Genomic DNA, 15,691 nt, shown 5'->3' with positions numbered 1-15,691 from the left:
ATAAGTTCAGGGAAATTCAAATTCATTACCAAATATTAAGGAAGTGAATACCATTATGTATTAAACTTGAATTTCCCTGAATTTATTATTACCATTTCTACGACAAATCGTAACCGACGTGGTAGAGCTACATAGTCATTCCACATGGTAATGATTCATTACTACCTTATTTTGAGTGTATGAATACCGCTTGGTATTATTTTAATACTGGATTTCTAAGAGTGTATATCGACCAATATGTGTGAATGTTGGATTAGTATTTTTGTACTTTTGACGTAAATATGGTTTATTGATGTTTTTTGATCAGTTACACAGATCATAATTTGAACGTAAAAAAATTCAAAGTTTATACGCCATTTTCAAGAATCTCGAAATATTTGTAGTTCTCAGAAACCTTAGATTATTCTGTTCTCGGGTCTTGCGAAGTGCGATTTTGTATCTCCGGTAGTGGTCTCAACGGTGCGGTTCGGTTCGGTTCTTGGAAGAACCGGTTTAGAACCGAGAACCAGAATTGAAGAACCGAAACAGAACCGAACTTTTTTTAGTTGGAACCGAACCGGAACCGGACCAAACTGTGACCGAACCGGCGGTTCGGGTCAAACCGGTAGTGTTATTAATATGCAATAAACAACAAACAATGCTAATTGACGTGTTTCTGATGAAATTTCACATATAAGCCAATAACTTATCTGTATTTAAACAAGCAAATTCTAATACATGTCAACAGCAAAACCACTTATGTATATATTATTGAAGTTAGAAAACAATTCCAAGTTTGGGGTGCAACCAAGTCAAAATTTCATTTTGGAAACATTGGGGGTGTGACCAAGTAAAAATTTCATTTTGGAAACATTGGGGGTGTAACCAAGTCAAAATTTCATTTTGGAAACTTTGGGGTGTGACCAAGTAAAGATTTCATTTTAGAAACTTTTGGGGTTAAAAATTTCGTTTAGGAAACTTTGGGGGTGAAAATTTCATTTTGGAAACTTTGGAGGTGTCATCAAGTCAAAATTTGGTTTTGGAAACATTGGGGATGTAACCAGGTCAAAATTTCGTTTTGGAAACATTGGGGGTGTGACCAAGTCAAAGTTTCATTTCGGGAACTTTGGGGGTGTGGCCATGTCAAAGTTTCATTTTGGGAACTTTGGAGGTGCGGCCACGTCAAAATTTCATTTTGGAAACTATGTGTATTTCGGGAAATTCGTAAAACTTTTTCGAAAATATGATTAACTTCGCTAATGTATTTATGTATGAAGTTCGGTTCAACCCGAACCGGCCGGTTCGGTTCGGTTCTCAAAGACTTGGAACCGGAACCGAACCGGTAATAAAAGTTTCGGTTCGGTTCGGTTCTCCGTATAAACCGGAACCGAACCGAGCGATCGGTTCCGGTTCGGTTCTATGAGAACCGAGAACCGTTGAGATCACTAATCTCCGGAGAAATATAAATCATGAATCAAATTTCGAAATTAGATAATTGCATTTCATTAATGAAACTTATTCCAATGTTTGCGTAACCTGTGCAAATTTTATAACCTTATTTTACACACTTTAGACAAGAAAGTAAGCATTAGTATAGATCGGAGTTGTGTAAGTTTACAATAATTAGTACTCTAGGCATCAGTGTTTTTCGTAACCTTTGCAAAATTACCGAATTTTATTTATTTAAGGACTTTACTTCATTATAAAGGTCCATATGAACTATAGAAATTCGAAAAAATTAGTAAATCCCGTCGGATCTTTGATGTCGTGTATCTAACTGCTACAAAACAAAGAGACGCTTTAAAATGTGATGAAAACAAATATTTTGTAATTGGTGTAAATTTAAAGTAACAAAATAAACCCTAACACAAAATTTCATTCATTCGTTTTTTTGTATTTAATTTATTTCCTTACAATTTTTACTACTTTATATACAGAATCATTATGTGTGATTTATGTAGCTAAATCTTGATCAAAATATATAATTAGGTAATTCACGCGGTCCTTGGTAATTTTACAAAATTCGTGCAAAATAATTTTACAAACTTTTACCAAATAAAAAGACCCCCTTGATCTGAGCACAAATTTGGGAGCTAATTTTCCTTCGTAAAATTTTGTAAAAGTTTTTAACTTCACGGAATTGACGGAATTAACAAAGTTACCAAGGCCTGCGTGAATATAAATTTTCCTCGTTTTTACAAATTTTGATTTATGTATGACTAATCCGTTAATATGGATTATTTTTATTCTTTAAATACACAACTTCCTGAATCAGATAAAGTACATGCACCCCAATAAAAATAACATTGATTATATTATAGCAATCACTTAGCTAAATTGTGGCTTAAATATACTGAGGAAATTCACGCTGTTCTTTATAACTTTGTAAAATCCGTGCGTCTTTCAAAAGTATTTTACAATATAAAAAGACGCCCTTGATCTTACGATACGATAAGCAAGTTTACAAAAATACGTAAGCTAATTTCCCTCAGAAATATTTCTGAAATTCTGTAAAGTTTATAACTTTACAGAATTGACGGACTTTACAATGAGGCAATTCACGTCTTCGTAAATCCGTAACCAGCTTACGAAAAACATGCCTTTCATCTTCGTAATGTTTTGTAAGCAAAAAGTTGCTCTCGAGATGTTACCAAGTTTCGTCAAAAGTTCGTAATTTCCGGAAGTTTACGTATGTAGTTGCAGAGTTGCAAAGGCTGGCGTGAAATGGTTCAATGTTAAAAATAAATTTCAAAGACTTAATCTGTAATTTTAATATAAACAATTTCTCAACTGATTCACATTACGTGTTGTATTGTTACGAAATATTAAATTTAAGTTATTTTTTTCGTAAACTACATATTCTACGATATAAATAACGATGCAAAGAAATAACGAAAACCCTTAGTAATTATACGCGAAATTAGACGCCGCATTTAAAAATTTGCAAATCTAAAGTTGCTTATCTAAAGTTTATTAGATATGTATCAATTGGTTCAGTTCTAGGCTAATTAAAATTCATTTTGATGTTAAAACAAGTATGAAATTTTCTTTTGGATTGCGTGAACCGCCTCAATACATAAGTTTTCTTTTATTTACTAATAAAAATTCGAAATTCGAAATTTGAAATTTTTATGGCTAAAACGTTAATATGGATTTATTTTATTATTTAACTTGACAATTTCATGAATCAGATGAGGAGTATGGTCTATGATGAGGATAATAGCATTAGATTAAAGTAATCATTATATGTGGCCTAAATATACACTGAGGTAATTCACGCAATCCTTTGTAACTTTGTAAAATCCATTCGTTTTGTAACATAATTTTGATCTCAGTAAAAAGACGCCCTTCATCTGAGGAATTCAGTTTACAGAAATTTTCGAACTGACTTTCCTTCAAAATATACATAAAGTTTGTAAGTTTACGAAATTTGCAATGTTACCAAGATCTACGCGAATTTCCGCAATGTCAACTTTCCTTTTTTTACGAATTTTGAAATATGTATGAATAAAATGTTAATATAGATTTACATATTTTATTAATTAACTGCACAATTTGTTTAATCAGATTAATATTTTTGTGTTGAACTAGAACAATTTGGAACAATTTGAATTAGAATAATTTGGTGGCGGAGTAAACCACAGCGACCGCGCCCGCGAGGAGGGCGCCACTCGCGCCGAGATTGAAGGCGCCATTGCAGGCGTTCCCTTTGCACGTGCAGGTCCGCTGGCGACCCCCAAATCCACCCCGATAATAACATTCCTCGTCATATTTCCCTCCTTGGGACGGAAGATAACCACATTTTCGGGTGATACGTTCCGTTGCTTTGTCTGTCAAGTAAAAAAATAAATAAAGATTTCCAGAAATTATTTTCGTTTCTAAATTTCTTAATAAACTTGAAGGAAATTTGGAAAACTGTTGAAAAAAATTGGCACAAATAATTAGAAGATTTAGAAATTAAAAATAAAGTTTGTAAAGTAAAATTTAATAAAATTAGGTTTTTCCACAAGTTAATTGTCTGTCAATGAAAAAATAAATAAAGATTTCCAGGAATTATCGTAGTTTCAAAATTTTTTAAAGGAAACTTGAAGGAAATTTGGAAAAGTGTTAGGAAAAATTGGTACTGATAATTGGAAAATATTGAAAAATTGCTTGTAAAATTTAGGTGTATATTTTTTTCACAATTTAATCGTCAATTTTGATTTTTTTCGAGAGTTCTTGATTTACATGTAGTTTCAGGTATCATTCATCCACACATTAATCCATTTGAACAGGAAAAGCTAATATTTTTTTCGAAAGTTAAGAATTTGTATATATAAATTCGGGAAAATGTTGGAAAAATTTGATCAAAGTTATTATGAAATTGTAAAAATAGAAAGTAATGTTTGTAAAATTTAAGTCCGTATTTTTTTAAGATTGTGCAATTAATTCATCAATTCTGAATATTTTCGGGAATCTTAATATGAGATTTGTTTGGAAATTTGAAAAAACGTTCGAAAAAACTATTGGAAAATTTTGCAAATTGAAAATAATGTGTGAAAAATTTATGTCAAATTTAAGCCTATATTTTTTATAATTGCAGGATTAATTCGTCAATTCTGAATTTTGTCGAGATTCTTAACACGTACACAATTTTAGGTCTTCCTTCTCTACTGCGTAAGTAACAATAAATATTTTAAGTAATTTTCGTTTCAAAATTTCTCAACAAACTTTGAAAACCAAGAATTTGTGTATGGAAATTCGGAAAAAAGTTTGAAAAAATTGGTAAATGAAATTTTTAGAAAATTTCAAATAATGCTTGTAAAATCTACTCAAATTTAAATCTGGATTTTTCTGATTGCACGATTAATTCGTCAATTTGTGAATTTTCTCGATATATAATTTAATAATACAATTTTAGGTCGATTCTTATCCGAGCAGTACATTTTCATAAATTTGAACAATCTTCATAGAAATTTTCAAAATTTCAGAAAAAAAATCAACAACCCAAACTTGACCCAATTTGATTCCCTTACTTGTGTTGACATCGAACTCGATCGAGGTGACGATCTTCCTGCAAAATTCGTACTTTGCACCGAGCGGAATTCGGTCTCGGGAGGCTTCATCGTAATCCGGGTTTTGTTGCGGGTCGTCACAGTCCTTCAGAAATTGTTGGTCTTTCCCTTCGTCCCCGTGCCCACAACCGGTCGGGTTGTCAAAATTGTTGCAAATGAAGCATTGCAGTGCGAAACCTGAGCGAAAAAAAAATTGCCAAAATTCGTTTAAATTTGGTCACTGCGAATTATTTTGGACTAGTATTTCCTCACTTGTTTGCACGGAGCTACATAAATTGAGCAACGCCATTCAAATTTTTTATGATCTATGCAAATTTTGTAAAATAAAAAAACAGTGCAATTAAGCGAAAAATTCTAATTTGTAAAAACCTGCAGTTTAATTCATTTTACGGGAAAATATGTATTCTGTCAACGGGGAGTTTTCATCTATTAAACAAAACTCGCTAATTCTTGTTTGCAATTTTTTATTTTCGACTCCATAATGGCACAAAATATGATTATGGGTGAAAATCTCAAGAAAACTGAATTCTTACCTAAAAACATTTTCAATTTAGCAAGAATTTTTGGAAATTTGTAATTCCTCACATTAAATTACTTTATTCTATAATTACGTATTTGCAAAATCAATCGGTGTCTGTAAGTTGACAATAGATTTTTCACCAGCGAGATTTTTCGTTGGGTTCAATTGTGGGAACGTTTCCGCGAATTTGTGTAATTTACTGTTTTACAAGCACCTTATAAAACTGAGGCAATTCACGCAGGCCTTGGTAACGTCTGGCCCAGAAATGGCCTTGGCCCAGAAATTCTGTAAACTTTTACAAAATTTTACTAATATTTATGAGGAAAATTAGCTCCTAAACTTTTATAAACTTCTTCAGATCAAGGGCGTCTCTTTATTTTGTAAAAGTTTTCAAAATTATTTTACAAAGTTACCAATAATTGCGTGAACCCCCTCACTAAATCAATTTACCTGCCGGCACTAAAGTTGCGACGAGTCCAAGAACTAAGAAAATTTTAGTGGGCCCCATAATTTTTCAAAAAATTTAACTTTCCAAATAATCTCTGCAAAATTAAAATGGCGACGACTTAAAAGCACCACGCGTGGACGGGATGACGAAATGAAATGAATGGCGAAAATTAACCATATATGAATTTTTCGTGCAATTCATCAATTCTAAATTCAGAACAGAGATATCCATTTATAATTATCCAGACGAGGATATAAGTATTTTACATGACATGAATTTCCTCGTAAAAAAATTCAGGGTGTGCAGAAATCTCTGCTAATTGGGGCATGCATGGATAATTAATTAGGATTCGATGAGAATTATTGCTTCGAAATTATCCCAACGAGACGACTGGATTATCCAGAACTTAATTTTTATGATGAACGAGGAGTGGTGGTTGTGATCTTGATGGTGTCGCCGGGGTTATCGCAATTTAGGTCGCCATTAATTAATAACTTTGGATATTATATTTATATAGCAATTATATAGATATTTGGCATTATGTAAAGGACTTTTGCATAAAGGATGTGATCGATTTGTGAGGCAAGAGTCATGTTTTCCACGTAAATTATTATATGTTAGCAGGAGGTTTGAGGTTTTTAAAATGTCCGTAACTTTCCATGTCTATTTCGTTGGTTAAGTCAAAATTTCATGACACAATATGAAAAATGTTCAGAGGAGAGTCAATTAAGAGTGATTTCAAGATCAGTGTCGGAAATTTTGACCCGTAAAATTTTGAAATTTTTGAAATTTTTGAAATTTTGAACCTGGCAAAAACCGACCGAAGTAAGGGTTTCGGGTGCCTGTAACCAAACCACTTGCAAGAAATAACAGCGAGAAAGTGGTTTCTTGTATGTATTTCGACCTGAAAGAAATGCATGGCGCCAGAAACTGCGTCGCTATAAAGCGCGTGGCTAGACTGCGTAGATTTTTTTGCACTGATTTTTTGCACTGATTTCTTGCAGTTTCTTGTACCTCGTATTTCTTGCGTTTCTTGATTCAAGTTTTTTATAAAGTGTGCAATTTTTTAATTAAAAAAATAGTGCAATTGCGTGAAAAATTTTAATTTGTAAACTCTTCAATTCTATTCATTTTACTAAAAAAATATAGTATAGGTACTCCTTTAAAAATCGAGTTTTCATCTTAATCCGAGGTTGCCAATTTCTATAGTTCCGAACAGATCAGATAATTCAGATCAGATATCAGATCAGATCAGATAATTGCCAGATCAGATATCAAAAATATCTGATCTGATTCGAAAATCAGATAACAGATCAGATAGTCAGTCGTAAAATCAGATATCTGATCTGAATTTTTTTCAGCTATCTGATATCTGTTCAGATATCGGGTTTTTGGTAATTTTCGGATTCAATCGAGTCAAAACCGCAAGTTTTAACAGAAAAACTGCGTTTATAATGTCTGTTAATACCGTGCAGCTATAATAAACTTGCAAATAGACCAAATTCTTGGTGTTTCCGTTGATATAAATATCCAGAGTTCGAATAAAATTTTCGAATAATACAACTGAAATACTTAACGTCCCAGTTCGGGTACAGTCTGTGCATCCTAGTGAGCGAGTTGAGTTTTCCTCCTCGCCACTTACAAGTAATGTAAATGATTTTTGTCACTAAAACTTCTTATTTGCAGCTAATACAAAATGGATTTATTCCGTTTTGGTGGCAATAAATTCATGAATTTGTGCTTTACAATTACCATGTTGCATAAATTCCATAATAAATCTCAGAGAAAAGTATTGGACTGAACCATGTAAAACTTGCATGTTTCAGTCCAATACTTTTCTCTGAGATTTATTATGGAATTTATGCAACATGGTAATTGTAAAGCACAAATTCATGAATTTATTGCCACCAAAACGAAATAAATCCATTTTGTATTAGCTGCAAATTAGAAGCTAGAGTCGGGAATTTTCATTTTTTCTGGTTCGCGATGCCCCGTTTTGGGTGTGGGAACGATCACTCTCAAAACCCAAAGCAACTTTTTACATGCAACTGCCTGCCTTGTTTACATGAAAATCAGCTGCTCCTTCGCCCCGCCCCCCTCCATAGAAAAAAAAGTCTCTCGGCACACAAGGAGACGCAACCATCGTCTCTGTATTTTAGTTATGTGATTTTTTCAGCATATACGCCGTCTTAATCACAAAAATTCTAGAGTTAGACTGAGGTGATCGAGTTATCTTAAAATCATCGAGGCAATTAACCACAGAATTCGGATGGTTTTACTTCAGATTAGTAACAGTCGTGATTTGCTAGAGGATATAATTATTTTGATGCTTGGGTAATTTAATGTAAAATTATTTTATGATATTTCGACCTCAAATAATAATATTCTTTAGTAGTAACTGCTTTACTATTCCTTTATCAATGTGTGAAAATAAAAAGAAGCAAATAAATAATTTAACCTGAAATGTTTTTAGTAGTGTTTGCAATATTGACAATTTTATTTCAGATATCTGATATCTGAACAGATAAATCAGATATCTGAATGTTCAGATCAGATATAACATTTATCTGGTCTGAAAATTTCAGATCAGATCAGATAACGATTATGCATATCTGAAATTTTCCAGATCAGATCAGATATCAGATCAGATACACGATTATCTGATCTGTTCGGAACTATACCAATTTCTGTTTGCAATGTTTTATTTTCGACTCTGTAATGGCACAAAATATGGTCATTAATGAAAATCTTAAGAAAAATTGTATTGAACCCGCAAAATTTAAGAATAAGAATATAAATTATGAAAAGTTATAAAAATTTTAAAACGTAGTTTTTTTATTTTTCAAATAATAGCAGAAATATAAAATATTTATGAATATTTCTGAAAACCTAGAAATATGTGAAAATGCGTAAAAACATTTTAAAATCTTTGTGATCTTTACGAGTTGGGTAACACACCCACAAAGCTTGACCGTCGGTCATGATTAAATGAAAAAGTGGAAGATAAGTAGATATCCGCCCTCTGTTTGTATATCAAGACTGTGGCTGTGCAGAAAGGATATGCAAAATTTTGTACTCAAATTTGTACCCTGCGATTTTCGAACATGAAAATGAACATGATGTCCAAAAGTCGTAAAATTCGAAATTTTCATACATGTGCGTCCCCTTAAAACTTCCTGATCACATCCTTCACGTGCTCGCCCTTCAGTGGAAATTTCAGCCCTGTGCGAAAAGGATCTAATCCATTTTTCAAATATTCATAAGTAATTAGGTGACTCGTTTAAATTTGCGATTATTCAAATCGTGACGAATCAGCAACGTTCGGAATTCGCAATTCTTTATGCACAGCCCGTTTCATTGTAAATTAATTAGTTCACAATTAATCGCAATTAATTCCTCCCTTTTATGGACAGATGGAGACGAGGGCATTAAATATGTATAAAAGCAGTCAGTAATAAATTGCCTAAATTTATGTAACAAATCCCGTCAAATATTGAGGCAATTCAATTCACGCAGGCATCGTAAAATTCGCAAATTTATAAACTCTTGTTATCCTACGATAAGGCACTGGCCCGATGAGACCTTATCATTCTCGTCAACTTTCCTCGAGACGGAATCCAACCCGACTATAACGATTCGGCTTTGGCTGCATGAGATTTCGCATTTTCAGTATTTCGCATTTTCCGATCAGTCTCAGGGTCTGAGCAAATCAAGCTAGAATTTGACCTTTCTGTTTCATAAGTTTGTAAACTTCGTAAAATTCGTAACTTATTTGTTAATAACTTATTTATTTGCGGTAACGATTTGCTTACAAAGACAACTCTGACGTACCTGGAATCTTGGATTACCAATAATAGTAAATAATGAGGGTATTCATTACGAGTTCGCATCGTTAGCAACGTTCGCAAAAAAATAAAGTTCGCAAGTTCGCAAAAAAATTTGGCTTGGAAATCAATTTGCGAACTTGCGCATCTCCAGGGCTAGTATTTAGTTCGCAAAATATTTTTCGCAAATTTTTCAATGGGAAAAGTCCATAAATCTCTATTGGTTACCGAAGTTTGGCCTTTTGAATTTTAGAGATTTCTTATTTGGTAAATTTCAGATGCAAAATTTCGGTAACTAATGGTAATTTGCGAATTTTTCTTATTACAAAATTCGAGATATTTGAACAAAACTTTCATGTGTTCACTTCGTTGCTTCGCAAAATTCGCAATTTCGAAAAAGTTATGTTGCGATGCGAACATGCGAACTCGTAATGAATACCCTCAATATATCCAAATTCGAAAAAATGGCGTTAAAATCCCGACAAATTGTTATTTCTCCATTTTCTATGTATTTCCTCAAATTCAACCCGATATTAAAATCACGCCTAAATTTAAATGAAATACCTAAATATGTCAAATTGTCAACGGATGAGGCAATTCACGTCGGCCTTCGTAAGTCCGTAACCACGTAAACTTCAGTTTACTAACGAAAAACATGCCTTTCATCTTCGTAAGGTTTTGTTAGTTCATAAGCAAAAATTACCTTCGAGATGTTCCCAAGTTTCGTTAAAAGTTTCGTGAGCTTACATGATTACGAACCTGCAAAAGTTGACGTGAATTACCTCCGTAATTTTAAACAAGTTGTAAAATGAACGTGTTAAAAATTTGTGTATCTAACTCGCCAGTTATGAAATGTTTAGACATATTTTTATAAAATGTAACTTAAAATGTACAGAAGTAGTCCATGCGTGGTTAATGATATTTAAATTGTTTATTTGGGGTTGAATTAACTCGGGTTTTTTTGTAATGCTGTAAATTTAGCCTAGTTATTCAAAAAGTTTGTTACCAAAGACTAACTATGAAGGAAAGTCAAGTTAAAAATTTAATGAAAAATTCGAATTTTACGAGTTTGCAACTTCACTCACAACACTAGCGGATTTAGTATTAATTACTTAATTTTGATGGGTTTATTATTTTAATTAAAAAGTAAGAGTATTTTGATGGGTTTATTATTTTAATTAAAAAGTAAGAGTAGTACGTCGTATAAAATATTTCTGCGAACTTGAAAAATTTAATTGCATTGTAGATGCGTTTAAATCATGGAATGCGAATGTTGAGACAATTCACGCAAACCTTTGTGACATTGTAAAATCCCTAAATTCTGTAAACTTACAAACTTTAGCAATTTTATACATATTTCTGAGGAAAATTAGCTCCCAAATTTTTATTTTAAAACTTATTCAGGTCAAGAGCGTCTTTTTATCTCGTAAAAGGGTGTAAAATTATTTTATAAAGTTTGCGGATTTTACAAAGTTACAAATGATTTCGTGTGGACATATGGAGACGAGGGGATTAAATATGTATATGTTAAAGCAGCCTGTAATTTGTATAAATAATTTATGTAGCAAATTCTGTAAAATATTGAGACAATTCAATTCACACAGGCCTTGGTAACATCGTAAATTCTGTAAACTTTACAAACTTTTACAAAATATTACAAACAATTTCGAAGGAAATTTAGCCCCTTAATTTTTGCAAATTTACTCACAAGATCAGATCAAGCGAGTCTTGTAAAAGTTTGTAAAATTATTTTGCAAAATTTACAGACTTTACAAAGTTGCCAATGCAAGCGTGAATGAATTACCTCATTGCCATGACATTTGACTCGTTTAAACAGATTCACTTTTTTTCTGTGTAGTGTACGTACAACGTAAAAGTAAAGATTACGTTACTTTACGTTACGTTACAGATAGTATTCATCCCGAAACTGGGATGTACAAATTTGTGAAAACGTGTCGCAAATTGTGTAATCCAGCAACCCATTCATACAAACGGCACGTTTCATTTCACTTTTTATGGAGCATGCATACAAAATTTGACTCATCCCTACACCCCCCCGACCTGACCTTTGACCCCAATTTAATCCAGGGTCAAATTTATACTTTGCAAAAAAACCATCCCATTTTGCATGGACCCCCCTTGCAAAAAAATCACTTTCGCCACAATAATAATTACCACACACACCGGACAAGATTACGATTTCTCAAGGATTTGTGCAATAACATTCATGCAAAAATATTTGTGACGAAGAAGACGAAGAAGCAATTTTTTTTTGCACTGGCTGGACTGGAAGGACATCCAATTTGCATAAAATAAAGTGACGACGACGAAATTGTTGGCAGAGGAATGAATCGACTCGTCAGAATTCAATGTCCTGCCTGCCTGCGTATTAATTTTATGTCTGCTACGTCCTCCTCGTGTCCCATGTCCTCCAGTGACCTAGTGACATTGAGCACCACGAAATGTGATGAATGCAATCGGTCGGCCTCGTACATACAGTATTAATTTGTACGGTATTTTTCGTCCAAAATTGCGATCTGCTGCGTAACTATGATATGATGTGATGTTGAAAAAATAACAAGGATTATCGGTACCACGAGTAAATAATTTGCATACTATGAACATACAAATGTGCGAAAAAAATAGCACAACAATTCGCAACATCATTCGATTTGGGATTCCATGTTGGCACGCGACCTTGTGCTTGCCAATGAACTCGAGCGACTACTTCCCCATTGATATTTGTTTTATCCAAGGGCATGCGAATTTGGATGGAGGGCGATGTGCAAAAATTATGTGGGGATAAAGGTTAGCAGGGTACGAGGGATAATTAGGCAATTTCGATTTTTGAGACATGGCTTGAAAATTTGTGTGGTGAAATTTACATAGATTAATAAAATTACGAAAAATATTTTTAAAATATTTCTGTTTTCCTAAATATAAATATTTTCTAAATATTTTGGTCATCAGTCCACGTAGAAGTTCGTAGAAGCTTTCACAAACAGTTAGAGAAATATTGTAAAAATTAATATAAATTAATTAATTAATGAAACTAATGTTATAAACTTTAATACAAAGTTACAAACATTTGAGTGAATTGCCTTAATGAAATTTAATTGTTGAAGTATTTCTATTTTAATGAAATCCACGTCGGTGGCCTGATATCTGAGCTTTTCTTGCACCATAAGTACATTAAAAATTTTAAAATGACGTACAATCTTGATGAACATGTTATTGCTTAGCTAATTTTCGACAGAAATATATTTATGGATGTTTTTGGGTAAATTTAGTAAATTGAAAATTATGAAATGTCATTTTTGACAGTTTTTGACAGGTTTGTACGCCGGTTGTACATTTTCGTAATGTGTTGTTAAAGGGTTCAAAAGAGCTCAGATTGGTCCAATCTATTCTGTGGATTCAAACTCATTTTTTTAATTTACAAAATTTCCCGAGAACACCCAGAAATATATTTCGAAAATTGAAAATTTAACACAATACTGAGGCAATTCGCGCATTCATTGGTAACTTGTAAAATCCGCAAATTTGACAAAATACTTTTACAAACTTTTGTAAAATAAAGAGATGCCCTTGATCTGAGCAAGTTTACAAGAATTTGGAAGCTAATTTTCCTCAGAAATATTTGTAAAATTTTATAAAAGTGTTAAAATTAATTACGGATTTTGCAAAGTTACAAAAGACTTCGTGAATTGCTTCATTGTGCATGTAAACTCTTGCTCGAAATCAAAATTTCATAAAAACATTTTTAAAAATTTGCATAGTTTTTTTTGCAAAATGAACACAATTTCTGAACAACCCGTTGAATAGTGTATAGTTCCCATTTTAATGGATCAATCAACAATTAATAATTGCAAACAAAAAGCAATATCTCACTCGAATTCCATTCCATTATTTATACATTGACACGAAGCAAAGTACACGAGGAGCAGAGAATTTATTTATTTAAGGCATGACAAGGTCGACATTGAATTCGCAACAATCTCTGATCCGGAATGGAATTCGTCTCGAGATTACAAATCGTAAAAATCAAGCGTAAAAAAAATCGGCACATGCAATCGAATCAAAAAGTAAACAATGGAACGATTCTTTTTTATCGATGAGTTATTTAATTATTTATATCGTTCGTACGAATTGTTTGGTTTTAATTTTAGGTAGTGAAATTATTAATGATGATAAAATACGAAGTTTAAACTTGATACTTTTGCCATTGCAAATGGCATTTTTTGCATTTGATTTTATAGTTTGCGAAATTATGTGAGATATTAGAAGAATGACCACGTGGTTTTAGTAAAAGGCGAAAACATGGGTATTTTCTGTAAATGGGTAATTTCGGCAAATTACATACGTAAATTAGGAGCGGAAGAGTTTTTCCATCTGAGTTTTTTTGCGTTTCATCAAAATACATTTCAAAAATTCAAACGGCGTACAAACTAAATAAAAATGATATTTCTTTATTTTCCATTTACTAAATTTATCTATGTCATTTAAAATCTCACCAGAAACTTTAGTTTCAATTAATTAAAATAATGCAATCATTAAAATCAAACTTTACAATTTATTACTTCCATCTCTTTATAATCTGGCTCTTGCACATACATATTTATTATTTTTAAATATTTGAAGAAGACACAAAAATCTTGCTAATTTGCTGAATTTCTACAAACACTCACTTAATCAATTTTCCTATGATTTTCATAATTCTTGCAGATTTTTTCCCCAAATAATAATACTAGTAGGCATGTCAAATTCAACATTCGGAAATTCAATCTTTAATTTTTCTGGAAATTGCAAAAAATAAATTAGATTTTGAAAAATGCATATTCCCAATTAGTTTTTATGTACATAATTTTACAAACTTTGCACAAAACTAAATTTGTAAGAGTGGTGGATAAAATATAGCTAAAAAATCTGGTATGCCAAATATCGCTAAGCATATATAACATCTATTTTTTTAACAATTCACGCTAATCAAATATTTAAAAAGTTTACACGGACGTCTAAATATTGCAAATTTAATTTGCAAAAATGTGTAAAATAGTTTTACGAAAAACAACTACACTTTTTAGAACCTCAGCTTAATTTTGCAAATATGCATGCACATCAAAAAGCCTGTATTGCAAACCTTGTAACCCCTCCTCCTTCGTACGTAAGTAAGTTATTTAGTAAGTACTAAAATTGTGATCGGGACATGTGCACCCGTCACCCGAAATTGAGCGATGGCATTGCCTCCATAAATAAATTATTATGAAAATGACTCGTCACACACAATGCAATTGTTGTCTTGTCCACATGGCGAGTGTCATGTCACTCGTACGTATGCAAATGTGTTAATACTCATCCATCCGACAGCCAAGTCCTTGCCGGAGCGTCGACCTAAACTGTTTTAAATTAAATGTTTACAAAACAATGTCTCCGATTTCGGAGCGAAATTGAAATGTGCCAATTAAAGGCCATTGTCTGTGGAGAGCGTGCATATGTAGTTTTGTAGGCTATTGTGTAAGTAAACTGTGCAAACTTTGCGAAATTGGTACCACAAATCATGATGAGCTTTTAACAGAATTTTGCATTCATACGTTTGTAAATCATGTATGTACTTAACCCTTTTCATGGACAATTGTGCTTGCAAATTAATTTTGTATTTGCAAAAAAATCTCTCGAGCAAAAAAATCAAGCTTTACTGCAAAATTTTGCAGGTCGAAATCTTGTACAAATTTGCAACCCGATTTGGTCCGAAATTGTTGAAACTTTAATGTAGAAATTAATTACAGAGATTACAAACTTTAGGCCATTAACGTATGCTATTGTGTAAACTGTGTAAACTTTACGAAATTTGCACCATAAATCATAA

The 15,691-nt window shown here is 32.5% G+C and overlaps 1 protein-coding gene across 1 annotated transcript; it reads right to left on the bottom strand.

The window, feature by feature from the left end:
- Positions 1 to 3,498: 3,498 nt before the first annotated feature.
- LOC110856246 lies at positions 3,499 to 6,162 on the bottom strand. The gene is made up of 3 exons (XM_022104717.2): positions 6,004 to 6,162; positions 4,995 to 5,210; positions 3,499 to 3,809 (listed from the first exon to the last, which is right to left on the bottom strand). Exons 1-3 carry the CDS (start codon positions 6,059 to 6,061, stop codon positions 3,592 to 3,594), a joined length of 492 nt encoding a protein of 163 aa, XP_021960409.1. The 5' UTR covers positions 6,062 to 6,162; the 3' UTR covers positions 3,499 to 3,591.
- Positions 6,163 to 15,691: the final 9,529 nt, after the last annotated feature.

The sequence above is a fragment of the Folsomia candida genome, unplaced genomic scaffold (assembly GCF_002217175.1).
Source record: "Folsomia candida strain VU population unplaced genomic scaffold, ASM221717v1 Fcan01_Sc015, whole genome shotgun sequence".
Classification (NCBI taxonomy): Eukaryota; Metazoa; Arthropoda; class Collembola; order Entomobryomorpha; family Isotomidae; genus Folsomia; species Folsomia candida.
This window is presented reverse-complemented; position numbering and strand designations above follow the sequence as displayed.